A 27006-nucleotide genomic window follows, 5' to 3' on the forward strand; every position below is an offset into this window, starting at 1 on the left:
TCAATGCTGCTGACATTGAGTAAAAGTGGAAACTGAAAAGCATGTGAGCTATGGAGACACCACTGTGATTTGAGGTCTCATACATCAAAAAGTGAAAGAAAAAACACACTGATTGAAATTTTGAGGCCCCGATTCAAATTTTGTTTACATTCATGGTGCCAATAATCACACTTACCTTGTGTGGAAAATCCTTATGTGTCAAGCTCTGTATGAGGCACTTCCGATTACCTCGATGTGTATGAGAGGAAACCTTCACAGAGAATGTCAGTAAATTGGCAAGGGCGCTCAAAAGAAGACACAACTGAAATTTGAACTCTTTGCTTTACTGGAGTGTAAATACTATGCTTTTCATTAGTCTATTGTTTCCTTTCAGCTTTGTTGCCTCATAATAACATAGTATGTAAACACTTAGGAAAGCAGTGTTCCCACCTCTGAATGCCCATGGACACATCTTAGTAAGCTTCTATTACACTGAAATATTTTTATCTCAATAGAAAAGTAATTTTACTGAACATTTTTTATGAATCACATTCACGTTACTCTCTTAATCCTTAAAATAATTGTCTTGTGTCTTCATTCTTAGGTGAAAATCTTCAGGCTTAGTAAGATTAGGTAAAAAGGTCCAGTGGTACACTTGCATTGGTGACATCCACTTTCATTATATTTCCTCTCATGACGTTTAGACATATAGATTATGTTTGGATGCTTTCTAAATTATCTTCCTGAACAAGTGAGAGTCTTAAGATCCATTTTCACATTGATCAGAGCTGTGTCTGGTATAAAATAAGCATTCAACGGGTATTTATTGAGAGATGATCAGTTTTCATTACAGTCAGTCATTGGTTTATTTGATTGTACGGCTTTTACAGCATGAAGAAAACCAGGGGGATATATAAATGCTGGTTCACAGGGTAGGAGTTCATGGCTAAGCCACACATTATAAAGTTACCACTTCATACTTTTTCTAGTTGCAATAAATCCTTGGTTCGAGAAAAACTAAAACTTTCAGTTCAGCTATATGTTGGCCATCATAGTTGGAGGTGCACTGAAGATAACAAACAGGAAATGCTTTTGTGAAAGGCCAACAAAAAAAGATGAAAGCCCATTCCACATTCAGAAGAAGACAGCCCTAAAGCGTAATAGTTCTATGGAAAGAATGAGTATTTCCATATATTTCCCTTCACTTCCATGTGTTTGTTACCTACCATTGTATTTGTGAATATTGAATGAATAGGTGGAAGAATAAAAAATAGAGTAAACTGAATGTCAATCTAACTAAAATTAATTTTGTTTCACTTTGAATAAAAACCTATCTTGTAAATTCAACTGCCTCAATGAATGGCACATAGACTTTAGATTTGCATAATGAGGCCTAGTCTCGGAAATCAGTTTAAAAAGACTTGAAGTTGCCTTACAGACAAACCTGCAGACTTGTGTTATTGTAGCACTATTCACATAGCCTGTTATAGAACCAGCCCATCACGAAAAGCTAGAGAGTACCATGCTAAGCAAAACAAACTAGGCTCATAAGGACAAGTACCTCTCATGTGTAGAATTTTGGAGGGGGAAAAAACATTAAAATAGAGTGAAGAAGATGTAAGAGGGAGTATGAAAAAGGCACTAGAGGATAAAAGATGATCAAAGTACATTCCATGCATGCATAAAGCATCATAAGGAATCCAATTGCTTACAAAAAAAAATGATTTGTTTCCCATCAGCTTTGTAAGCTCACTGCTAGGCATTTTGCCCACAACAAAATATCAAAATAAAACATTTGATTTGTTTTATAAAATTCAAATTTTTCTTTGCAGTGGCATGTGTATTTGTTTAAGTCTCCATATAAAATTCTGTGAAACAATCCATCCTGCCTCCAAGTCCTTGTGCTGTTCCAGAGCAGTATTATCTTTGCCTAGATTTCTGCAGAAGTTCCTTATGGGTCTCTCTGCATCTACTGCTGCCAGAAAAGGTCTTTTCCATTGTGATTTGACTTATGTTGACTCTCTTGTCTCCCGGGGAAAGATTTCACAGAGTTCTAACAACCTCTCAGACCACCTTTTGGGAGAAACGAGATCGAAGATAACACTGAGTCAGTGATGAGTGGGACCACAAACCTTGACTAGGACAGCTTAGAGATGCATTCCTCTTGCCCTCTATTTAAACCTAAACCTCATTTGAGGACCACAAAGATTGTATGTGATGAAGGAACTTAACTCGTTCTTGCTGTTACTTAGAACAAGAACATCCCTTACTCAAACTGATGGCTTATATGTAGAACTTGAGTTTTTGTTAAGATTTTGCAGGACAAAGTAGCCTCTGCTTCCCATCTGGGCAGCACACTAGAGCTGATGCTGTCTGTTATTGGGGACACAGGTGAGCCAGCCCTGAGGCAGTGAGAACAGGAGTGCTGATCCCCTCATCTCACCCCATCCCCCACCCCCCACTCCCTCATCTCCCTACACCCCCTGCCTATCCCCACCCCCAGCCCCACCCCATTTACCCTCTACAGCAAACAGGAGAAAGGGCTCTGCACCTTGCCTGGGCAAAGCAGCAGAGCTGGCTCTGGCCATATGAGTGAGGAGGACCTGGATCTGAGGGCCAGAGAGCAGCTGTAGGCTGCTTTGGGTGAGCTAGCCTGGGCTGTGCTGGAGAGCTCATCCAGGTAGTGACAATGAGGGAAAGCTAGCGACCTGACCAGCCCAGCTACCACCCAGGCCCAGAATCAGGGCTAGGAGTTGGCCACCCCAACATCCATCCCATCTATGAACTGTTGGAGCATGTGAAGGGGACGAACCTACAGATCCAAAACAGCAGGATCTCCATGACACAGGACCACAACATGATATCCAAGAGGAGCTCCAGTGAGAGCCCATTATCAGTGGTGTGGCAGAAACCAGAGGCTTTGAACCAGACCAATGATTCATACAAATGAACACTTACAAGTAAAGATGAATGGACTAAAGAGTAAACTGTATGACTCATGGTTTCCATGACAAGATTCTTCTTCTTTGTTGTTGTTGTTGTTTGTTTTTTGTTTTTGTTTCCATTTTTATTTTTGTTTTGGTTTGGTTTTTGGTTTTTTTAATAAATTTGGTTTTGTTTTTGGGGAGAAGTTGCAAGGGCAGAGGGCAGATGTGAGGGACAGGGAGATAAGCAGGATTGAAATGTATGATGTGAAATCCACAAAGAATCAATAAAAGTAAAAAAGAAAAAAGGAAACAAAGATGAAGAACATGAGAAAAGATGGGTGGGGAGAAGTAGTCTCTTAAAATAAGCAAGGAAAAAAAGTTATACAAAAGTTTTAAAGAAAACTTCATTGACCACTACTAAAATGTATGTGAGAGGCAGACACATGGAGTTCTAACCTGCCCCAAGCTGTGATTTCTTTCTAGTTTAAAATGCTGGTTAAGCTCCAGTCATCTGGCCTGTCTTCATCTCACGTTTTGTGAGATGTAAAGAGATGAAGGAGGTCAGGTGGTGGTGGCGCATGCCTTTAATCCCAGCACTCAGGAGGCAGAGGCAGATGGATCTCTGTGAATCTGAGTCCAGCCTGGTCTACAAAGAGAGTTCCAGGATAGCCAGGACTGTTACACAGAGAAATCTTGTCTCGAGAAGAAAGAAAGAAAGAAAGAAAAAGAAAGAAAGAAAGAAAGAAAGAAAGAAAGAAAGAAAGAAAGAAAGAAAGGAAGGAAGGAAGGAAGGAAGGAAGGAAGGAAGGAAGGAAGAAAAAGAAAGAAAGAAATGAATAAATAAATAGGCAGCAGAGAAGGGAGAGGAGTAGTGTTCAACTTTAAAGTATCATGCATTTATTTGGCTTACAATTTCTATATGGACTTTATTTCAAATGTAAAAAAAGGGAAGAAAAACCTCTCTAATCTCTGTTAATAAAAGAAAAATGCTAGGATTACCATGCCATTGCCTTGTAAGCCCTGAATTAAATTACAACACAAAGGTAATGATTTTCAAGAGTTGATAATGTCATAAGAAAAGGAAAAACTAGTTACCATACAAATAAATGAAGCACCTGGGAAGTAGCCCTGCCAGGAAATAATACATAATTCTACCAATTTTCTGATCTTAAAGTTAGCCAGAAGTGCATGGAACAGAGATACATGACAGATGACTTCATGGAGTAAGAATCCATAAAACTCATACCAAAAAAAAAATTCAAAAGAGGATGGAGAGATAGCTCCGCAGTTAAGAGCACTTGCAGCTCCCAGCACACACATGATGACTCACATGACCTATACCTCCAGCTCCAGAAGCTCCAACACCCTGTTCTGGGCTCTGCCAGCAAGTCCATCCATGATAAACACACAACACCCAAACACTCATATATATATATATATATGGTCTAATACATCAAGTGCAGCTCCAGAGACATGAGAATCAAGTACAGTGTACACCTTTTCCTAGATACATTGAATAACAAAGATAATAACAAAGGTTAAAACATGAAGAAATAATAACAGCATTGGATAAGCTTAAGGAATTATTCTATTTTAATTTTTAAAAGTAGTAGTATTGTTTTTCTTTCTTTTTTTTTTTTTAAGGCAAAGTCTAATCTATCCCAAGCTGGCTTAAACCTGCTATGTAGCCTGACTTTGAACATCTGGCCCCCTTGCCTCCACCTCCCAAGTGCTGGAATTACAGGAGTATGCCACTTCATGCCTAGTTTATGTGTTATAGGGGATTGAACCCAGGGCTTCGCGCACACTAGACAAGCATTGTGCCAGTTGAGCTACATCCCACCTTCTTGGTTGTCATGTTTAAGGAAAATGTTCTGTCAGACATGGTGGTTCACATCTGTAATCCAGCATTTGGAAGGCTTAAGCAGGAGGATCATGATAAGTTTAAGACCAGCCTGGGCTACAATGTAATTTCTAGGCTAGCCTGGGTTAGAGAGTGACAGATATCTCAAAGGAACAGAAGAAGAAGAAAAGAGGTGGAGGAGGAGGAGAGGAAAAATAGAAAGCATTACTGTTCTGAAATACCTAACTTATGGTAGAGTTGATAAAATACAAACTGTGTTTAAAAATCACTGTGTAGGCAGAAAGAGAGAGTAATGGGGTGTCAGGAAGAGTTAATGAATTGGTCATGTTATTTTCTTGACATTATGTTCAATTTTTTTCCACAATAAAGCGTGACCTGCAATATTTGCCTGGCTTATTTTCGGCAATCACAGTTTGTTTAGTGTCTCCCTAAATTTTTCAACAAGTTTCTCTCTGCATAAATGAGTAACTTGTTATTATTTTGGAAGGGCCGCAGCTTTCATGTTTCCAATGGCGACTGAATTAACAGGAATACCGCACTAGTTACTTAAGTTTCAAAACTTGTTTCCCTTGAAAACCAGCAATTTGAAGAACATCACAAAAATGATTTTACTAAAATACATTTCTTGCTACACAAGCGAGTGTCTTGAGATGGATTTCCTGGTAGCTTGTGTAATACTTCAGTAGGAGATCGCCCTCTGCTGTCTAATGAAAATTGTCACCACAAAAGAGGCACAATCAGTCTTCTCCTTGATGTTTTTTTTCCAGTATGAGTCATTTCAAATAATAACATGCAGTCAAGGGGTGAGACCAGAGCCTGTCAATGTTGTGGGGATGAAGAAGTGAATATATAGATGTTGTTGGTGCTTACATCTCTCCTTTATTCTTTATAGTTTGTGTAATTCTTTATTCCAGTTGTAAGACACACTCCAAAACTCAGGGGGGGGGGGAATGTTTAATTTGAAGAAAGAGTTTGGTAATTGTTGTTTTTAAAATTGTGTGATAAAGGCACCTGAATTTTTGTTCCAGTTTTTTTTGGGGGGGGGTGTTTGGTTTTTGTTGTTGTTGTTTTGTTGAGTTTGCCAATTTTCCACCTGTAATCTTAGGCAGCGGATCAAAATATATCTGTTAGACCCTTTGAGCCTGACAGAGAAAAAATAATATCATTAATTAAAAAGAGCTATCACTACTGACCAGAGCATTATAGAGGATGGCTATGAACTACATCAATAAATTTTTAAAGTTGGATTCCTTGGAAAATAAAATGTATTAAAAATGATACAAAATAAAGTTAAAAAGATGAACAGCCATCTATCACCAACAGCATTATTCTGGTGGCATTGGAAGTCGAACTTAGAGCCTCTCCCATTAGGTAAGTTTCTACTACTGAGCTATATCTCCATTATTCAAGGACAGAGTTCTCTTAAACAAAATCAAGACCACTTAGGAATCATGTCTAGAATCATGTTTAAGCACAGACAGGAAATGTCATGATGAACAGCACAATATGGTCAACACATCCCTTCCTAGATAGTGTGAGTTCTAAATTCTTTCAGTTCCTCACCAGTTCTCCACAATAGTTAAGACATTCAGCTTTCTGACAATACCCAGCTCACACTAAAACTTCACTGTCTCAGGTCCTCAAAAATTAGAGTGCATAAGCGTAAACTCCACACATACACCTTTCAACAAACTACTACTACTAACCAGTCCTGTGACCCCCTATGCTGTAGGCCTCCCTTTATACAAAGGTTTCCCCAAAATAAACTTTGCCTCTCTACGGGTGGATTTTGATCACAGCTCTTTGATAAACTCATTTCTGCTGTCTTTATCTTCCGTATTACATGATGGGGGAGACACCAGCATGATGTTAGAAACCTTATTTTGTAAGAACATGTGGTTTGTCCACCAAGCTCATATCACTACCAAAGTTAGGATCATAAGTCAAAATATCCAAGTCTCCAGCCACCTGTTCAAAGTGACAAGTCAGGCTATGGAAATCAATATGACGGTTCCTCAGAAAGCTGGGAATCTATCTCAAGACTCAGCTAATACCACTCTTGGGCAAAGAGGTGGGCAAAACCCAAAGGATGCTCCACCCTACAACAAGGACACCTGCCCGACTGCTTTCACTGCTTCTCTGTTCATAATAGCCAGAAACTGGAAACAACCTAGATGTCCTTCAACAAAAGAATGAATAAAGAAAATGTGGTGCATTTACATAATGAAGTATTACTCAGCTGTTAAAAACAATGACATCGTGAAATTTTCAGGCAAGTGGATGTGTTACCTCATCCCACATGAGGTAACCCAGACCCAGAAAGAAAGATATGGTATGTAGTCATTTAAAAGTGGATATTAAGCCGGGTGGTGGTGGCGCACGCCTTTAATCCCAGCACTCGGGAGGCAGAGGCAGGCGGATCTCTGTGAGTTCGAGGCCAGCCTGGGCTACCAAGTGAGTTCCAGGAAAAGGTGCAAAGCTACACAGAGAAACCCTGTCTCGAAAAACCAAAAAAAAAAAAAAAAAGTGGATATTAGCTGTAAAGTAAAGGACAATCATGCTAGAATCCATAGACCCAGAGAGGCTAAGTAACAAGGAGGAGCACATGGATCTCCCTGGGAAGGGGAAATAGAATAGATTTTGCAGGTGGGCCTGGGGTGGGTGGGGATGGGATTAGGAGGGATTAGGCAGAAGGTGGGAGAAATGGAGGGAGAGAGTACTGGGGAGAGATGACTGGAAATGGGGAGCATGTTGGGGGGTGATATAGAAACATAGTTGAGTGGCAAAAGCCCCTGGGAGTGGGAGTTGCAGAGCCAGAAATGGCCACCTTCTATAGAGGCAAGGGTCCTAGCAGTGGGACTGTGACATCAACCCAGCCACAAAAACTTAGACCTACACTTTGTCCTGCCCACAGGATGTGCTGGGGTAATGGTGACTCACAACTTGTGGGAGTGGCCAATCCGTAACTGGTCCAACTTGTGACCTACACCACTAGAGGGAGCCCATGCCTGACACTGCCTGGATGGCTAGGAACCAGAGGCAGGATAGTCCAAAGACCCAGGATAGAGCTAGTTGTGTCATTTGTTGCCAGTCTCTGTGTGATGGGAAAGTGTAGGGCTTACCTAAAGTCCTGGCTGGAGTAGTGCATGAGGCTGGACACCTCAACTAACCACCTTGAAATTGTCCTGAGCAGTTTGTACTGCAAAGCTGATCTTTGGATGGTGCTTGTTAGCGTAGTTACTTTATCACAATCCAGGTGGAATCATTGTTGTTAGGAATGGTCACAGTTCACTGCAGAAAACTTAAACATTTTAAATTTCATATGCAGCAGATCTTAAAGAGGGTAAAGGACCATAATTTGTTAATTACATCCAGAGAACAAAAATTTAATTCCTAATTACCTAACAGAGACTCAAACCCAAAAATCGCATACAGGAAGCTAGATGAAGGCTTTTTCTAGAATTAGTTAGTACTCTTTATGATCATTAATAACATGACAGAAAGTTTAAAATTTATACATATATTAATTTTATAAATTTTGAAATAATATTTATACCTTAAAAAACATTTTAAGGCATCAAAATAAAACCAAAGAACTATGAGCTTAGTGTCAATAGAATAGTCCCTTAATTTTAGTTTTTCCCTATCCCATATCAGGTGGCTCTTCTGGCATGGGACAGAGATTTTGGATTTTCCTTTAACAAGTATGCTTGGGTTTAGAGAAAGAGAGAGTCATGCTCCAACTTCAAAGCCAGCTTTAATTTTTAATTGAATTGGGACTACAAAAAGACCATTTGCCTTATATGTCTGTAGAGAACAGCAGAAACAAACATTTAGGAAGATTTGTGAAATTTTATCCTGTTGGAAATGTGATATACCAATAGGCCAATTTATTCTTTTTCTTGAGACATTTTCTTTGAATGATTCATCATTTTTCTTGAGAAGTCTCATTTGTCCAGTGGTTTTCAGATTCCTTAGTTGGATGCCTTTATTCTCCTGGAAAGACAAGAGCAAAACCCTGCCCCAAACCTAACTTTGGGAAGTTTCCTTTTTGGCAAGTTTATCTGATCAAATGAAAAGCATTTGTTATACTTACAAGTTAGTTTAGATTGAATGGCCTTGCTGTTTGATGAACTATCATCTAGATGAATTTCTAAACAGTCTTATTAAATAAGAAACACAAAGCCAAAAACAGAGATATAATCCATAGAGATCAAAGCAATAGCCACCAACTAACCAGAGCTTACCACTTCACTATAGCTTCCCAAGAGAGCTTCTTCCTGTCTAACTGTGCCTTTATTGCCTTTCTGTTCTGCCTTCTCATTGGCTCTAAGCCAAGCCACATGACTTCCTCGTCACTGCCTGTCTATACAGACCTCCAGGTCTCTATGGTTGGTACTGAGATTAAAGTCATGTGTCACCATGCTTGGCTGTGTCCTTGAACACATAGAGACTCTACCTGCCATGTGATTTGGATTAAGGGTGTATGCTACCACTTCCTTACTTCTGTTTATGGCTATGATCTCTGATCTCCAGGCAAACTTTATTTATTAACACACAAATAAAATATCACATTCCAGCACAAATAAAGTATCACCACACTATCACCTCTTCTAATTAAGAGATCTCTCCTATTTGAATCTAATCTTTATCAATTTTGATGGTATCCATAGCTTTCCTTCTCCTGTAAAAACAAAAGCAAAACATCTTCCCCAGTATAACACATATCCCAGTTTCCATTCTAAGGTCAACACATCTTTAAAGTATACAGACTGACTTAATTCAGCAGTATTTTCTATTATCCAATGTCTCTCTGCAGCTGTTGTTCCTTTCTCATTAGCATTTAAAATTTTTAAAATAAATAAAGCATTGTGCAATCTATCTCTGGGTGTCTTTAGTACCCCTTTCTATTTATTAAGCATATCTTTTAAAGTGCAATTAAATCTTTCTGTAACTGCTTGCACTGTGGGATTGTGTAGTATACCTATAATATGCTTTACGTTGTAATATGCAAAAAGCCGATTCATTTTACTAGAGACATATGCTGGAGCATTGTCAGTCTTAATTTGTACAGGTATCCCCCATGATGTCTATAATTTCTAATAGATGTGTAATTACAAAATCAGCATTTTCAGAACTCAAAGCAGTTACCCTTTGAAATCCTGAATATGAATCCATAGTATGGTGTATCTATTTTAATTTTCCAAGCTCTGCAAAATGAAACAGATCCATTCGCCAAATTTTATTTCTTTGAGTACCCTTTGGGTATTTCCTGAATGTAATGGAGTTTGGTTATACAAAGAACAAATAGGACATTTCCTTATAATTTCCTTGACTTGTTGCCAAGTGATAGAAAAATCTTTTTTCAAACCCTTGCTATTAACATGATGTTTCTCATGAAATTTTGAGGCTTCTAGCACATTTCCTACCAATAGCTGATCAATTTCTTTATTACCTTGTGCTAGAAGGCCTGGTAAACCCATATGGGGTCTGATATGTGTTATATACAAGGGGTGATTTCTATTTCTGATTATTTCTTGTAATTGAATAAATAAATAATAAATAAATTTAATTAATAAAGTTAATTCTGAATCACCTGGAATAAGTTCAGCAGTCTCAATATGTAAAACAAGTCTTTCTTCATATTGAAAGTCAATAACTATATTAAGAGGTTCTGAGAAATATAATAATACCATGAGACTAGCATACAATCCTGACTTTTGAACAGCATCATAAGGGCTTTGAGCCACTTTACTTGAATTTCCTGACATGTAACCTGCCTTTCCTGATTTGTTTGCATCAATATAGAATGTAAGGGCTCCAGAAATTAGTGTTCCTCATACAATATGAGGAAGGATCCAATTAGTTCTCTTTATAAATTGAAGTCTCTTGCTTATGGAATATTTGTTGCTAATCTCTCCCAAAAAAATTATTGCAATCTCCTTGCCAATGTTCATTTCCTGTCCATAATGAGGAAACTTCAGCATTAGTAAAAGGCACCACAATTTCTGCTGGGTCTACTCCTGATAATTGATAACATCTTAATTTTCCTTTCAGAATCAATTTAGAAACCTTTTCTACATAGGTCTTGAATTTTAACAGGGTTACTCAGAGAAAGACATCTCAAGAGCAGGAGTAGAAACATTTTTTATCTATAATAATTCACACATGATCTGAGGGTCATTCTCTTTTCTTCTTCATAACCTAAGCTTCATCCCTCACTCAGTACACTCATACACATTCTAACACACACTCATTGCTCTACACTCTACATAATTCTTTTATACAAACCTCCTTTAACAGCCATAACTCTTCTCTCCACACATCCCTCTTTATCCATATCTCTCCCCTACATATATGTATATTAAATACTAAATTCTCCTCACACACTTTCTTCTAACTCTCACATACATTTCTTTCTATATACACTCAGCTACATCTCTCTCGGCACTTACCCTTTGCCCAGCTCTTTTACATAGCAGTTCCCTGTAGCTAGAGTTTTCCTGCCTGGCCCACAGTCAGGACAAATCTCTCTCACCCACCAGTCCCACAGTCACTCAAACCGACCAAGTAAACACAGAGACTTATATTGCTTACAAACTGTATGGCCATGGCAGGCTTCTTGCTAACTGTCCTTACAGCTTAAATTAATCCATTTCCATTAATCTATACCTTGCCACATGGCTCGTGGCTTACCGGCATCTTCACATGCTGCTTGTTATCATGGCGGCTGGCAGTGTCTCTCTGACTCAGCCTTCCACTTCCCAGCTTTATTCTCCTCCTTGTCCCACCTATACTTCCTGCCTAGCCAATGGCCAATCAGTGTTTTATTTATTGACCAATCAGCAACACATTTGACATACAGAACATCCCACAGCAGTTCCCTAAATAGCTCTACACAGCACTCCCCACCCACCCAAACTCTGCACAAATATGAGCTACATTTTCAGGGTCACACAGCATTTCTTGAATAAACAATCAGAGACAGAGTTAAACTGATACACATAAGGAACCACACGTTTTCTCTCAAGTTAGGAAGATCACATGGACCGACCAAGTACTGTAGTCTGAGTGGTTAGCGTTCCCAGACAGAGAATGACATTGAAATTCAGAACTTAACAATAACAGTTAGTTGACTGAACCTTGAGTGGTTGGGGTATGTGCAGAAAGAGAATTACTGCAGGGGGTTATGTCTACCAAAGTTGCTTCAAGTCTGACCTTGATTTAGCAATAAACACCTGGGAATTGTGTATTCTCAGCTAGTCTGTTTTTCAATTTGTTCTGAAGTCCAAAATTAGCTGTCTTTGTGACTGAGAATACTGTTACTTTCCTGTGTCAGTTATGGAAAATATTCTAGTATTATTTCTAATCATCAGAATTATACAGCTTAGACAGAAATCATCTTCTTGACCATCCACAGATCTATGTAGGCCCAAAGATATAAAACACACTATCAATGGATTGCAGAAAGAACCTCCACGGCTGTTCTTTATAAGGAGGTAAGTGGTGGCATGTGAGAAAGTTACAGACAGAAAACAACTGGTTTCCACAGCAAGTGACCCCATGGACTTTGCCTAGTGGGGCTCCCTGACAGAGAGTTGTTTGTCTGGTGGATCAACCATTAAATACTAGTTGTCACCTGCTGTATATTCCCACAGCCCTTGGCAGTTTTTGTAGTAAAAATATCCATTCTAAGATATTATCTTCTCTCTGCATTAGAATTCCTGTAGAGAAACAGGTAGAAGGTAAAATAACCAAAGTGCAGTCAAGCTCTGAATCCAAATAATCTACATGTGCATCCTGTAATTTCTTTTATATCAAAGCCAATTATCTCTCAGCCTCAACTGATAGTTTTCTTGGACTACTTAAGTCTTTATCACCTTGTAAGATTTTAAATAAATTACTTAGTTCTTTTTTTAGTGATTTATTTATTTGCACTGGTGCATCTGTGTAAAGCTGTTGGATCCCCTGGAACTAGAATTACAGACAATTGTAAGCTGCCATGTGGGTGCTGGGAATTGAACCCAGGTTCTCTGGAAGAGCAGCCAGTGCTCTTAACCGTTAAGCCATCTCTCCAGCCCTTAATTACTTAGTTCTTGAGTTGTCAATCCAGTTGTGGGCCATAGCCAGTTAATATCTCCCAGCAAGTTTTGAAAATCATTAGGAGTTCATAATTGATCTCTCCTGATTTGTACTTTCTGTGGTTGAAATTTTTGTAAACCTATCTTATATCCTGGGTAATTAATAGAATCTCCTCTTTGTATTTTTTTCAGGAACAATTTGTATTCCCCAACAAGGCAAAATTATCTTTACTTCTTTAAACATTTTTTCTAAGATATCTGCATCTGAATCAGCTGGTAAGATGTCATCCACATAATGGTAAATTATAGATTGAGGAAACTTGTTATGAATTATTTCCAATGACTTTTGTACAAAATATTGACACAAGGTAGGGCTGCTTAATATTCCTTGGGGAAGAATTTTCCACTAGTATCTTTTAACAGGCTGGGAATTAATATAAGTAGGCACTGTGAAAGCAAATTTTCTCCATCCTGCCTGGCGGTGGTGGCGCAAGCCTTTAATCCCAGCACTCGGGAGGCAGAGCCAGGCGGATCTCTGTGAGTTCGAGGCCAGCCTGGTCTCCAAAGCGAGTTCCAGGAAAGGCGCAAAGCTACACAGAGAAACCCTGTCTCGAAAAACCAAAAAAAAAAAAAATTTCTCCATCCTGTTCTTGCAAAAGTATAAAAAAAAAAGCAAGCTTTTAAATCAATCACTATAATACACCACCTTTTAGGTAATAGACAAGGCAAGGGAATTCCAGGCTGTAAAGAGCCCATTAGTTGAATCACCTTATTAATAGATCTTAGATCTATTACCATTCTCTATTTTCAAGATTTCCTTTTAATAACAAATACAGGAGAATTCCAAGGACTGGTCAATTCTTCAATATGTTGAACACCTAGCTGCTCCTGTATTAGTTGCTTTAATGCCTATAATTTTTCTGATGTCAAAAAATCAAGATTCTGTATTACCAATAAGTGAGGCCATTTGTGGAAAGACCAACTTCATAGTAAAGATCAGAACTCTAGAAGACATCTAGTTTCAGATAGAGCAGACCCTAATCTGGAACTCAGGTCTACCAAGTAGGTACTGGTTGATCTATTGACTGCTATCATCTTGATGAATCAATCATCTCAATTGTCTCACATTCAACATCCCCATCTCCCACCCTGTGCCAATGCTCCCTCAGAATGAGAGAGAATACTAAGCCTTGGGTCTAGTAACAGACTCAAAATCAAAACACAAGAACTCACTTCCTGAACCTAGAGCCTAAGATTTAATACCACCCTCATCCTAAAGGACAAGGCTGTAATCCATTTTTTTTTTTCATCAGTAAAGTTCCCAAATCGTAGCTTCATTGCAAGCCCTGGAACCTGAAGCTCCAACACCAGAGCCAGAAGAAGAACAATGAACCAGTAAGGAGGAGATAATATTGAAGGACTCCATCAAACTCACAGTGTCATAGCTCTGCAAATCACCAAGACATAACTCAGACAAACCAGCTAATGTCCTGAGACTAAAGTCAAGTGTTTCAGTAGCCCAGAAAACAAAGGCCAAGCCTCAAGCAAATCCTGTGACCCCTAATTGGAGACACAACTCACAGAACTTGGCGCTGTCTCTTCTTCAGAAAACCAAGATCACTGCCCAAGGTCATTTCCAATAAGTGGAACCAAACCCAGGGCCAGGACTGCAGAATCCAAAGCTATGAACTGGGATGAGCAGCAGCAGGTTCATAGTCATTATTCTTCCAGGTTTTAGTTCCCCAGTCATTGAGGGTACAAATACTGCTCAGAACCTGTAATTGAGAGCCCTGAATTTTGGAATATAAAAGCCACATACCTAGGAGGATGGCAGCCGGGAGAAGGCTGGTGGGCGTGGGCCAACACTGGCATGAGTCTGAATGTCTGAGACATTCCGTGCTTACAGATCTAATTCATGTCCTTTTTTTAATCTCTATTACATTTGGCAACATAGAATGCCAGTGTAGGGTATTAAAGCCTTAGGTATTTTGACAAAACATCGTTTCAGAGACAGGACAAGGCATGCCATATGGATCAACAGGAGAAGCTTTGTTCATTGGATCACAAACACAACTGTCTTTAGTGAAGTCTTCAAGAAAAGTTATGTCCTAGATTCTTGGTATCAGAGGGACTAGGTAAATAACAGACACTGCCCACTGTCTGACCATCTAACCTTGGATCTGTACTGTGTGGTGATCCCGGAAATTCACAAGAATTCTATGGCAAAGTATCCTGGGTAGCAGTAGGAGACAGTAGTATATGACAATGTGGTGGTTCAAACACTTGAAGTTCTCTTAGTTTTGTCTAAAATATTTGTTCCTGTCAAAGGAAATCTTCCTATAAAGAAAGACAAATCATATGACAATAGCCATGCAGCTAGAGACAACAAAATGCAATGCCAATGTATTTCATTCTGAAATGGAAGTAAGGAAGACCTGGAACTGCCAGAAGTCCTGGATGTCTCCTGAACTGTGACTTAAAACAGGCTATGTGGACTGGAGAGATGGCTCAGTGGTTAAGAGCACTTGTTCCTCTTCCAAAGGACCTGAGTTCAGTTCCCAGAATCCACATCCAATGGTTCACAACCTCCTGATCCAGTTCCAGGGTAAGGTCTGACACCATTTCCTGGTATCACAGGCACTGAATACTCATGGTACACATACATACACTCATTCACACACACATACACATAAAATAAATCTGTAAAATATCATCTGTGTTGAGGAAAGAAAACTCTCAGTGTTCAAGAAAAAAAGGAGCCAATGATTTAAGATAGAGGCTGTAGGATAACAATAGCTATACCAAAACAAATAAAAGAAAGTAAAACACATTTTAAAAGTATTATAGGCACCTGGGAAAAGAATTCAAGATTTCAATAGTGAATTCTATGTCTGTGTAGAACGTCTGATGCTGTCTTTGTGACAAAAAGAACAAGGAGTTTGCATCTTCCCTGGGAGAGGAAGTGGTAATTTAGAACTAATGAGTGGAGATTAAATTAGTCAGCTTTGCATTAGTACAGCACACCTGAGGCGGTATATGAAATAAAAACATTTATGTGGCTTACAATTTCTGGACATTCAAGCCATAAGTCTGCTGGTTTGGGCCTCTGATGAAGGTGTTAATGTCCAAAGTACCTCCTCACATTGGAGGGCAGAAATTGTGTAATTATATTATAATCTCAAATATAAGAGAAAATACTACGTTCTTGGTGTTGGGGAGATGGCTCCGTGGTTAAGAGCACCAAGTGCTCTTCCAGGAGAACAGAGTTCAATTCCCAGCACTTACATGGCAGCTCATGAGCATCAGTAACTGCAGTTTCAGAGGGCCCTTTAACCTCTTCTGGCCTCAACCATCACCATACAATCATGTGGTATACATAAAATATACATGCAGGCAAAACACCCAGACACACACAAAAGTTATTTTATTAAGCTCTTATATTCACTGGAAGCCAATAACAGAAGAAATAAAAACCATGGCAAGTGCCTATGATAGACACAATGGAAGAGATTTGTACTCTGAATGTAAAAAATACCTATAAGTCAATGTGAAAAGTGCAGATTGATTACAACAAAATCCAAATCTTTGAACAGATCACAAAAGATGTGTAGGCTAGCAATTAACACATGGAATGTTTTCATCATTATAACACACTGGGAAAATAAGATAAAAACACAGCAACATCACTTTATACCTACAAGAATGGCCAAAATCCAAAGAACCAAAGTACAACCTGTTCCCTGAGATGTAGAACGTCTACAACTGACATACATTGTTGATGGGAGTGTGGCTCCTTTTAATTAAATCTAAATGCCTGCTTTTCCTACCACCGACAACCAACCACCAAGTCAGTGCACACATCTACCAAAAGAAGGCTCATGAGGGTTCTTCTTTTCAGAGATTTATCTTTATTATGTTTAACTATGTATATATGTGTTGGCATGCACTCATTAATGTACATGTCCATGGCATTTGGAAGAGGGTGTCAGATCCCCTGTAGCCGGAGGTACAGGAGTCTGATAACGGTGCTGGGAACTTAACTCAGGTCCTCAGCGTGAGCAATACCTGCTCTTAACAGTGGAGCCAACTTTCCAGCCCCAAGAGTTTTTTCTTAATGACTAAAAATGAAAGCAAGTCAATTGTGTCTATTAACAATAAAAAGGTAAAGCATGATGTTTTAATATAAGAGAGTTCTGTGCAGCAATGAGAGGAATAAACTGCTGCTGTCTGGGACAACATGAATGAATATCAGGTTGAAGTAAACATAAGGCATAAAACAGTACATATAGCATGATTCTGTCTCTATGAATTTTATAAACAGATAAAATCAATCTATTACGATATAGATCAAAATCACACTTACCTTTGGGAACAGTATCTAGGAGAAGTAATTAAGGGGTTTCTAGGGTCAGAGAAATGTCTATGCCTCTACCTACAAGATGTTATTAGATAAGTAGATAGATAGGTAGATAGATAGGTAGGTAGATAGATAGATAGATAGATAGATAGATGATATATTGATGGATGGATATTGTGTGTGTGTGTGTGTGTGTGTGAGAGAGAGAGAGAGAGAGAGAGAGAGAGAGAGAGAGAGAGAGAGAGAGAGAGAGAAAGAATTCTTGAGACTTACATTTTGTATATAGTTTAATGCCCCATTGGGAAGGAATTAAATCTCTGAAATAAAGCTGTAAATAGGCCTTTTTAATACCTGAGACTGGGCTGAGGAACTCCGGAATTAGCTAGGGTGATGTCAAATCCTGGAAGCCTTCTACCCAAAGAGAAAAGAGAACTCGACAGAGCACACGTGTTTGTCATGAATGAAAAGGCCAAACTCATTTTATTTTTACATCTTCACAAGGAAATACTATTCCAAAAAAAGCAGTATAGTTTAATTGGGCAACTAATGCTTAATTGTCTATATTTTTACCTAGTTTATATTTCAGAACAAATTGTGGACTTATGGAGCACGATAAGGCATCAAGGAGGACTGAGAAACAAACACCCTCAGTCCGAGAACTCACAGACTGCCAAAAAGGAGTCAGAGCAGCGGACATCATTCCATTTGCTATTTACCAAGAGCACCGCACAGTCCTCATCATCACCTGTGTTGTTGGGTTCACCATCATTCCAGTTAGTGTACCGCAGTCTGTTTCCTCTCAAGTCCAAGAACTGGTTTTCAGTCCTCTCGTCTGTCAAGCCCATGTAGGCAATCTCTTTAGCCACCTTCTGCATGGCGGCATTTTCCTCAGCGTTCCTGGGAGTGGCCACAGAGGCCTGGAATTGGGAGCACAGAGCCTTCACTCCATTAAAGTTCGTTTTTCTACCAGTGTTCACAAAGTACTTCTTTCCAACTTGTTCACCCGTAGAGAAGAGCACCCCTAAAATGTAAAAATGTGGGTGACATCAGCTTATCTTCTGGAGCACTCACTGTGTAAAATTCAAATTGAATGGTATATACTGCAGTTTCTCTGGTGGCGTACACCACAATGAATATCTTCCTTCATGAGACCCCATATGAAATGCTTACACAAATCAAAACATGCTTCCTTTAGCTAAAATTTGAGTTTAACTGTTATCTTATTTTCCTTACAGTCTTTTTTTTTAATTAAAAAAAATTTATTCATTTTACATACCAATCATAGATCCCCTTCTTCCCTCTTCCTGTGCCTCCAGTCTTCTCCTCCCAACCCACCCCCCATTTGGCACAAAGCTTTTGTATGTTTAGATCTGCATTGTAGAGTACATGTAATCTAGAATTCTGAATTCTACCATACTGTTAACTTACAATTAAACAAAAGTGTCTGGGAATATCTGGCCACAACTTGGAGAAACATGATTGGCTCCATTGCCTGGTCTAGATCCCAGGATTACAAAGTGGCCCACATCCCATTCTTGGTGAGCAAAGATCTGGCCCTACAGGACTGTGGTCCCAGAGTCAGACACACTGCACTTTATAAACTGGTTCTACCACTGAGCTCCGTGAGTTTGAGTAAGTAATTTAATTCCCATTTGCTTCTGTTTCTCCCGAATGATTGTCAGGGGGATATCAGGAGATCAGAATATGAGTAATTTTTTTCAGGTCCTAGAAAATCATATGCATGCAGTGAATGTCCTCTGCCTTCCACCAATTCCCAAACTTCAAGTTGCCTGAATAAGAGAGTAAGGATACTTACACCTCTTAATGCCTCTCAGCTCTGCTTGTAGAGCTGCGATTTCTGCATCGATTGTTGTAGTATCATATTCTAGAAAATTAAACAGTGAAAAGTACTGTTAGGATGAGGATGCAAACTGCATATTAGGGAGTGTGGTATCTTTTCCAGATTAAAAAAAGAAACTAAATAAGGTTTGCTTTTTTTAAAAACATTGATATACATTAAAGGAAAAAAATCTGGTTTTACCCAGCCTAAAACATCAATCTATTCCTGATGCTTTATCTCAAACAGGCACTTGGTAGCTACTTTCGCTAAGAAAGACATGGCAGCTTGCTTAGAACTACAAGGCATACAAAGGGAGAAAGCACACCTGTCATCCCCGCCTCCTTTCCTTTGGACCACCTCCTCACCTCTGCACCATCAGCAGGTTAGGGGGTCACACACTGCCTTTTTAACCTACAAGTATGAGGATGTCCTCATCAGATTCCAGGAAGATCAAATTCTCACAGGGCAGACCACCTCCCAAGATAAGGCAGATACCCATGAGGGCAAGACAAAACTGCAGAGCAGAGATGATCCCCTTGGAGGAATCAGACTGGTCCCCTCAAGTGACAGTGGCAAGAAGGACTCCTTTAGACGGCCTCTCTGAACCAGAACTGGGGACAGTCATCAATGAAAACACACCTTGAGCAGGACTGCTTAATTGTGTGTCCTTTCTGTCGCCTAGTCGGTTTGCTCCTACATTTAAACTGAAGACAGACTGAGAACTAGGGACCCCTTCAGTTATTACTCTCTCAAATACTCCTGTGTTTATGGGCACATGCTAATATGTGGCCAATCCTAGCTTTTTGGAGCCACCAAAGCCCAGGCTTTTATCCTAAAACTTCTAGTCAGAACCAGGAGTGATGACAAATGCCTTTCAGGCAGAGGCAAGTGAATCTCTACAAGTTCAAGGTTGCCTGGTCTTCGTAAGTGAGTTCCAGGCCAGCCAGGGATACAGAGTGAAACCCTATCTCAAAAATAAATAAATTGATCAACTAATCAAATGAAATTCTAGTCGTCTACACAAAGGTATTTCATGTACATATATATTTCACTAGCACGTTAATGTGCTCACTGATTACATTGCTTGATAACAATCCACAAATGAGTACTTGGCGATTTTCCAAACAAACTGCTTTATTAGGGCTAAAACAAATCTCTGAAGAAGTTATTATTGATTGAAATCATTAAAGAGATTTTGTCACTATAGAGATGTTTTTTCTTGTTGTTGCCCTTCAGTTGTTTTGTTGGTGGAGGTGGGAGTGGTTACTGTTTTGGTGGTTGGTGTGTGTGTGTGTGTGTGTGTGTGTGTGTGTGTGTGTGTGTGTGTCCTACCTCCACAGCGATAGGATAATAGGTTAGCACTGCTGTACCCATCTTTCTCATATGGCTGCTGAAAGATCAAACCCAAATACTCATGCTCGGCAACAAGCACTCTACCAACCAAGCCATCACCTTGATTCCTGTTCTGTTTTGGTTTTACTGAAATTTGTCATGAATGAAATCAGCAATATTCTCTCTGAGTTCCTCATTATTCAAACGGGAAGAGCACGTGCTACTTCCTGTGGACTTGGTAGCTGTAACATGGTCCCAGCTTCTCTCACTAAGAAATGCAGTCTTGCCGGGCAGTGATGGCGCACGCCTTTAATCCCAGCACTCGGGAGGCAGAGGCAGGTGGATCTCTGTGAGTTCGAAGCCAGCCTGGTCTACAGATCGAGTTCGAGGATAGGCTCCAAAGCTACACAGAGAAACCCTGTCTCAAAAAGAAAAGAAAGGAAAAGAAAAGAAATGCAGTCTTTTGTCACACCCCTTGATTCTGGGCTGGACTGTGTCTTTTATGAACATGGCAGAAGTCTTTATGGATGTGTTCCAAACCTCACAAAGCCTTGAAGCTACTGTCTGAGGAATGGTATATTCACTGCTACCTGGCCAAGCCCTGGATAGCCTGTGGCATGATAAGAATGCTGTGGTTCACTGGCGCTTATCACAGCAGCTGACACCCAAACTGAAGCCAGAGTGTGGGTGAGACCATTGGCCATCAGTAAACCACAGGCATAAGTGCAAGCCCAGCTGAAATCAGACCTTCTGTGACTGACCCATGAGATTCTGTTTAAGTAAAGGGCTGTAGTTTAACCTACTGAGTTTTGGATTGGTTTCTTAGAAGTGAAATACAGTCCACACGCCTGTCAATGCACTTTAAGTAAAACAGACATAATAAACCCACACTTAGATATAGTATTTTCTCCTTGAGGTCAGAGACCCAGCTGTAGGAGTCTGAGAAAAAAGAGAATCTGGACTTCCATACCTTACAGAGTGCCTGAAAATAGGATTTCCTAAAAGATCTTCAAATATATACCTAGTCACTGATGGAAACTCCCTGGGGCTGTATTTAACCAGCCAATGATCAAGGGAACTTGATCAGGAAGCAGAGCTGGGCATCTACCCTTGCAGCATCAAGAAACAGCACATCCCACCAGCATTCTAGCCTCCAGAACCCTGAATGTCGTCAGCCTAGATGTTCTGAAATGATCTCCTTACCTACACTCTCTCCACGGTCTCCTTTTGGCCCCACTGCTCCCTTTGGCCCAGGAGTCCCTGGGGATCCTGCTGGTCCTACCTTTCCAGGAGGGCCCTGCAAGCCTCTGAGCCCTTGACCTGTGGGAAGACAAACAAGACTTGGGTCAATATTTATGCTTTTGCTCTTTTTCCAAAGGCTTCAGGCTTAATTTCCTGTGGTGAGATAAGTGTCCTGTGTTCCATGAGACAGATCGACAGGAGGTCCACTTTCCAGGACAGGCAAGACAAACATCCCACACTCTGTGTGGTAGTCCAGAATGCCAGAGAACTGGAGCTTTATGTGTTTGGAATTACGATATGTTGCTGATGAAAGTACAGTATGCCTAATAAGACTTTACTTTTCATGTATCTCTAGTCAGTTTCCTCTGGAATGTAGAGTCACAGAAAGGGGCTGGAGAGATGGCTCAGTGGTTCAGAGCATGTAATGCTACTGCAGAGGACCTGAGTTCAGTTCCCAGCATCCATGCTGGGTAGCTCACAACTGCCTGTAACTTCAGCTCCAGGAGGATACTGTATGTCTTTAGTCTCCAAAGTAACCTGCACTCAAATGAGTGCACAAACATGGACACACACACACACACACACACACACACACACACACACACACACACCATGCATAATTAAAACTATTTTTAAGAGCAAAGAAAACAGTTCAAGGCACACCTGGTTCTCCCTTCTCTCCCTTGGCACCATCCCGTCCATCTTTGCCTGGGAAGCCGTTCAGGCACGGAGAACTACAGGCAATCACAGGGCAGGAGCTTTGAACACCTTCAGTTACAGACTCTGCATAAGATGCTGTTACCACACCCAGGAGAAAGAAAGATGGAAACAGGAACATGGTCCTCACCTTGGTGTGGGGAAAAGCATGGAAGATTATCTCATCCTTTTCAGTTAATCAGCATGTATATACCAACCTGACCTCTGTCTTATAACTTGGAGACAGATATTGGACAGATTACTCACTCCTTATGATACTATACAGTTGGTATTTTAACAAAAATAGGCGTAACAGCATAACATGCAGGGAAGACCCTGCTGAGGGAGGTCACTGGGGCCCAGGTCTCCGGTATTACTGTAGGCAGGTTGTGAGTGCCTACCTACCCTTGGACACCACCTGCAGCCCAAATCCTATTTTTACACTGAAATGGATGACTCTCTGTGGGGGCCCACAGAGGCTCTCTAGTGAGACCTTACTCAGGGTCAAAGAATCTGGACTTTCTTTACCCAGCAGGGCTGCATAATGGGATGATTTGGCCATGGGTGTGGTTACCAGGTGTATTAAAGGGTCTACACTTGGCTGTAGAGTGTGCTTGATCTTGGAAGGGGGAGACCTTTTGCCTTGCCCCTTGACATTGTATAAAAAGCCCTTTGGAATAAGCCTTGAGGCGGCTGGGTATTGACCCAGGGCCCTCCTGAACCTATCCTGTGTCTCTGTCTTTCTTATCGTCTCCTCCTATATTTCCATCTAATATTTCCTCATTCCTCTCTCCTTCCCCCAAGAACCCTTCCATGGGTCAGAGCTGGACTCTGACAGACTCCCCCAACTCTCTCCAAGAACAGTTAGCTACCCTTTCCCCAGTTTCTAACAATAAACTATAGGCTAGTGATAACAAGAGACAGGGTCAGACCCCAATCCTGTAGTAAGTCTGCTAGCAGTTCATTTCCATACAGCAAGACAGGGTTACTGGGGAAAGCATTTTCTCTGTAAATTTCTCTCCAGTAGATTTCCTCTCTACTTCCTAGATTCTGTATGCCAAAACTGCTGACAATTAGACAAACTTGCCTAGAATCCCTCTCTCAACACCACATCTGTCCTTCAAGACTTTCTCCCAGCTCTTCCTCACTAGGAAACCACAACATCCCCATCCTATAGGTCTTAGATCCCAGGGCACTCCCTTTGTAACATCTTCTTTGCCAACATAATTGAGAAAACTCACGTCCCAGCAAGCAGAGAAAGTGCTGCCACCAACATGATTTCTGCCTGACCTGCCTCTTACCTCAGGCCTCCTGAGATGAACCAAATCCCTGGACTGTAGATATAGGCACCCAAACCCACTCACCAGAAATGACTTGCAGGGCTTTGGCACAGCAAGGGTTCAGTGGCAGGGAAGCCACCACTCAACCTGGAAATCCGACAGATGCCTCAAAGTGAGGGAGGAGCCAACCCTGATAAAAAGGGATAATCCCAGCTGACCTTCAACCCCAGATTAATAAGCAACTCTCTTTAGAACTGTATTGTATGCTCCTTAGGAGGATTTCCCAGAGGCCTCCAATGAGTGCAGCATGGCTGTCTGCCTTAATGCAGCACCATCGCCCCTTCCATTGACATCCATTTTGCTAATTCTCATGACTGAGTTACCATAAGTAGGTTCAAGTGGTTGGTCCTGCCAATTTCCTTGCTTCCAATACAGAAATACACACATACCCAAGCATACACATGCTCTGTGCACACCCGTTGTATAGACATGCACATGCATACACTGTGTGCATGCCTACTAGATACACATGCACATGCATACACTGTGTGCAAGCCCACTATATACACATGCACATGCGTACAGTATAAAGGACATTGTACATTTTTGTTGCTGTCAATAAATGAAGAATACTTCTAGACTCCACACTACGGTCTTCTAACTGGGATATCCTCCCTCTTTAGTGCTCTTCTCTCTGGCTCTTTCTCTTCTATTCAAAGATTCTCATCTAGGAGAAATTTACTGCAATTTTATATAAAATAGTTCTGCCCGACCCCCTTACCTTAGGCTGTGTTTGTTTGCATTGATTATAATCCATTATATTATAGTCATTTTTATTGTGGTAAAATGTATACAACATATCATTTTGACCATTATTAAATGTGTGAGACAGTAAGAACATTTATGCTGTTTATGAGGTTGCCAGAACCCATCTCCAACAATATTTCAACATCCCAAACTGAAACTCTACACATTAAACAATAACAACCCAACACTCCCCTCTTTAGCACTACTGATAACTGCGATTCTACTTTCTGTCTCTAGGAAGTTAAATATTTTAGATGGAGCACGTAGCTGGAATCATGCAATAATTATTCTGTGGTGTTAGAGGGAGAAGACAATGAATATCTTGTGAGTAAATAGTCTTGCTTTGTTGGTTGGTTGGGACAGAATAGTAGAAATGGCACAATATAGTTAAGAAACACCATTCAGTAAGTTCTGAACTACATTTCTCTTTTACATTTATTTATTTATTTATTTATTTATTTATTTATTTATTTATTTATTTATTTGTGTACGCTTGTGTGCATGTGTGTGGGGGCACATGTGCATGCCATGATACACATATAGAAGTCAGAGGACACAGGGCAGTTTGTAGGAGTCTTTTCTCTACATGGGCTGTGGGACTCAAACTCAGGTCGTCAGGTTTGACTGCAAGTACCTTTACCCACTGAGCCATCCATCCCACTGGCCCCTGGACTACATTTCTAAATAGCTGTTTTTCTGTGTCAGCCCATTTTTCACTACTCTAATAAAATACACGAAATGATTGACTTACAAAGAGGGAAAAATTCACTTTGACTTTATGGTCAGTTTTTCCTCGTGCTTCTGTGCCTGTGATGAGGCAGTGTCGTGTGGTGGGAACTAAAAGCAGAAGACAGCTTATCTATCTTACAGCCGGAAATGAGAAGACGAGGGAAAAGACCAGTTCCCACAATCTAGTTAGAAGTATTATTCAGTTACCTAAAACTGCTTACCAGTCTCCGTATCTTAATGGTTTCAGCACCTGCCGATAATGCCCCAGGCCGGATACTCAATCTTTAACACAAGGACCTTTGGAGGCATTCCAGATCTAAATACAGCAGCTGCCGTGAAAAAACCGTATTAGCCAGGAGTATTGAGGGAACCCACTGTGAGAGTTTCACACAGAGACTGCGGGTGGTGTGGTGGAGGCCACCAAACACCAGAATAAATATGGTTGAGATGCCCTTCCAGGTCCCTTCCAACCAGAATCGGGCATACGAAGGACCTAGTTTCCTTAATTCCTGCAAATGTATCCCTGTGAGTGTAAAACTGTTCAGGGTGGTATTCAGCCACACGGTTAAAGCATATGCCTATTGCTTCAGGGCATCGAAAAGACTGGAAGCATCTTGACTTGTGTCTCTTCAGTATTCTTACGTCCCTTGTTATTTGAAGCCAGAGCTTCCCCCCCCCCCCGCCTTGTGTCTCTTCAGTATTCTTACATCCCTTGTTATTTGAAGCCAGAGCCGCCCCCCCCCCCCCCCCCCCCCCCCCCCCCCCCCCCCCCCCCCCCCCCCCGCCTCCACGCCACGCTGGTTCAATGGCAGAAGGCAGAATGGTAGCAGATCAACAGTGAAGCCAGGTCACACTGAAGGTGCTGTCTTTGATCACAGTGTCTGTTTTTTTGCTTTTGTGTACTTAGTTCCGAGGTCAGAAAACGCCTTTCAGACCCTGACCCTGCCATTCCTGGAAATAGGCTGTGAAGGGGAAGGACAGCTGGATGGGTTGTCAAGCTGCCGGCTAACCACAGAGCCAAGTGCTGTTCGTGTGAACGGCTTCCCCTCCAGTCTTTCATAGGGCTGTTGTGCCACAAGAGTTCCTTGTCCATGTACATTTGTCACCTGCTTACACACAGACAAGGTGTGCGTTTGTTCTGGATCTCTGGGCCTTTCTGACGCTGCTTCCACTCTGGTGACCCCACCAGAAATCCACCTCACCCCCAACAGGCTAACAAGATAATGGTCTCTCTACCCTCTGTGAAAACTACCTGCTCATCATCTCCTTGCTAAGGTGGATTCTCAGCTCTGACACTTCCTGGCCAAGTTCTCCTGCCTTATATACTCAGTCCCCTCTTCTGCATAAGAGGACAGTGCCACCTTGGCTATGGGGTAGTCTGTGCCTTTGTTGGGTCCCTACTCACAGCATACGGCGCATTTATAGGGACAGCCTATGAAGATGGGGTCTTCGCCTTCTCCAGGATGACTGCTCAGTGGTGTTCTCACCTCAGAAGCAGGGGACCTGAAGGGACCATCGGAAAGGCCTTGCTTGAGATTTGGGATCAGAAGGCTTGGTTTTAACTCATGCCTGAGAGTTTAGACCAACCGTATATTCCGGCTGAAGTTCTGGTTTTGCATCTAAGGAAAAAAAAAAAAAAAGATTTCGAGCTTCATTCTCTTTTCTACAGGGTTGTCTCTTCCAAGCAAAAATCATTAGGAACACACATATACTCAAAGTTTAATAAGCAATTTAATTTCGGTTTTTTAGTTCTTTACCCTACTTAAGATAGCAGGGTTGCCAGGGTCCAGCCTTGACTCAGGTTCAGGTCCTGAGGTGGAGAAGGGGCGTCAGCACAAGGAAAACCTCTGACCATCAAGTGGATTGCATTCA

At 40.9% G+C, this 27006-nt stretch overlaps 1 protein-coding gene across 1 annotated transcript; it reads right to left on the reverse strand.

Moving 5' to 3' along the window:
* Positions 1 to 17855: 17855 nt before the first annotated feature.
* Positions 17856 to 22460, reverse strand: Mbl2 (mannose binding lectin 2). The gene is made up of 4 exons (XM_052760033.1): positions 22286 to 22460; positions 21584 to 21700; positions 19025 to 19093; positions 17856 to 18229 (listed from the first exon to the last, which is right to left on the reverse strand). The coding sequence occupies exons 1-4, from the start codon at positions 22458 to 22460 to the stop codon at positions 17856 to 17858; spliced, it is 735 nt and encodes a 244-aa protein (XP_052615993.1).
* Positions 22461 to 27006: the final 4546 nt, after the last annotated feature.

This window comes from Peromyscus californicus, unplaced genomic scaffold, assembly GCF_007827085.1.
Source record: "Peromyscus californicus insignis strain IS unplaced genomic scaffold, ASM782708v3 Scaffold_4__1_contigs__length_199733344, whole genome shotgun sequence".
Taxonomy (NCBI): domain Eukaryota; kingdom Metazoa; phylum Chordata; class Mammalia; order Rodentia; family Cricetidae; genus Peromyscus; species Peromyscus californicus.

Coding starts and splice junctions, on each gene's coding strand:
- Mbl2 (XM_052760033.1), bottom strand. CDS start 22,460: ATGTTCCTGTTTCCATCTTTCTTTCTCCTGGGTGTGGTAACAGCATCT. Junction 21,701..22,285: donor GGGAGAGAAGGGAGAACCAG/GTGTGCCTTGAA, acceptor GTCTTCCCACAG/GTCAAGGGCTCAGAGGCTTG. Junction 18,230..19,024: donor GCTGAGAGGCATTAAGAGGT/GTAAGTATCCTT, acceptor TTTACATTTTAG/GGGTGCTCTTCTCTACGGGT.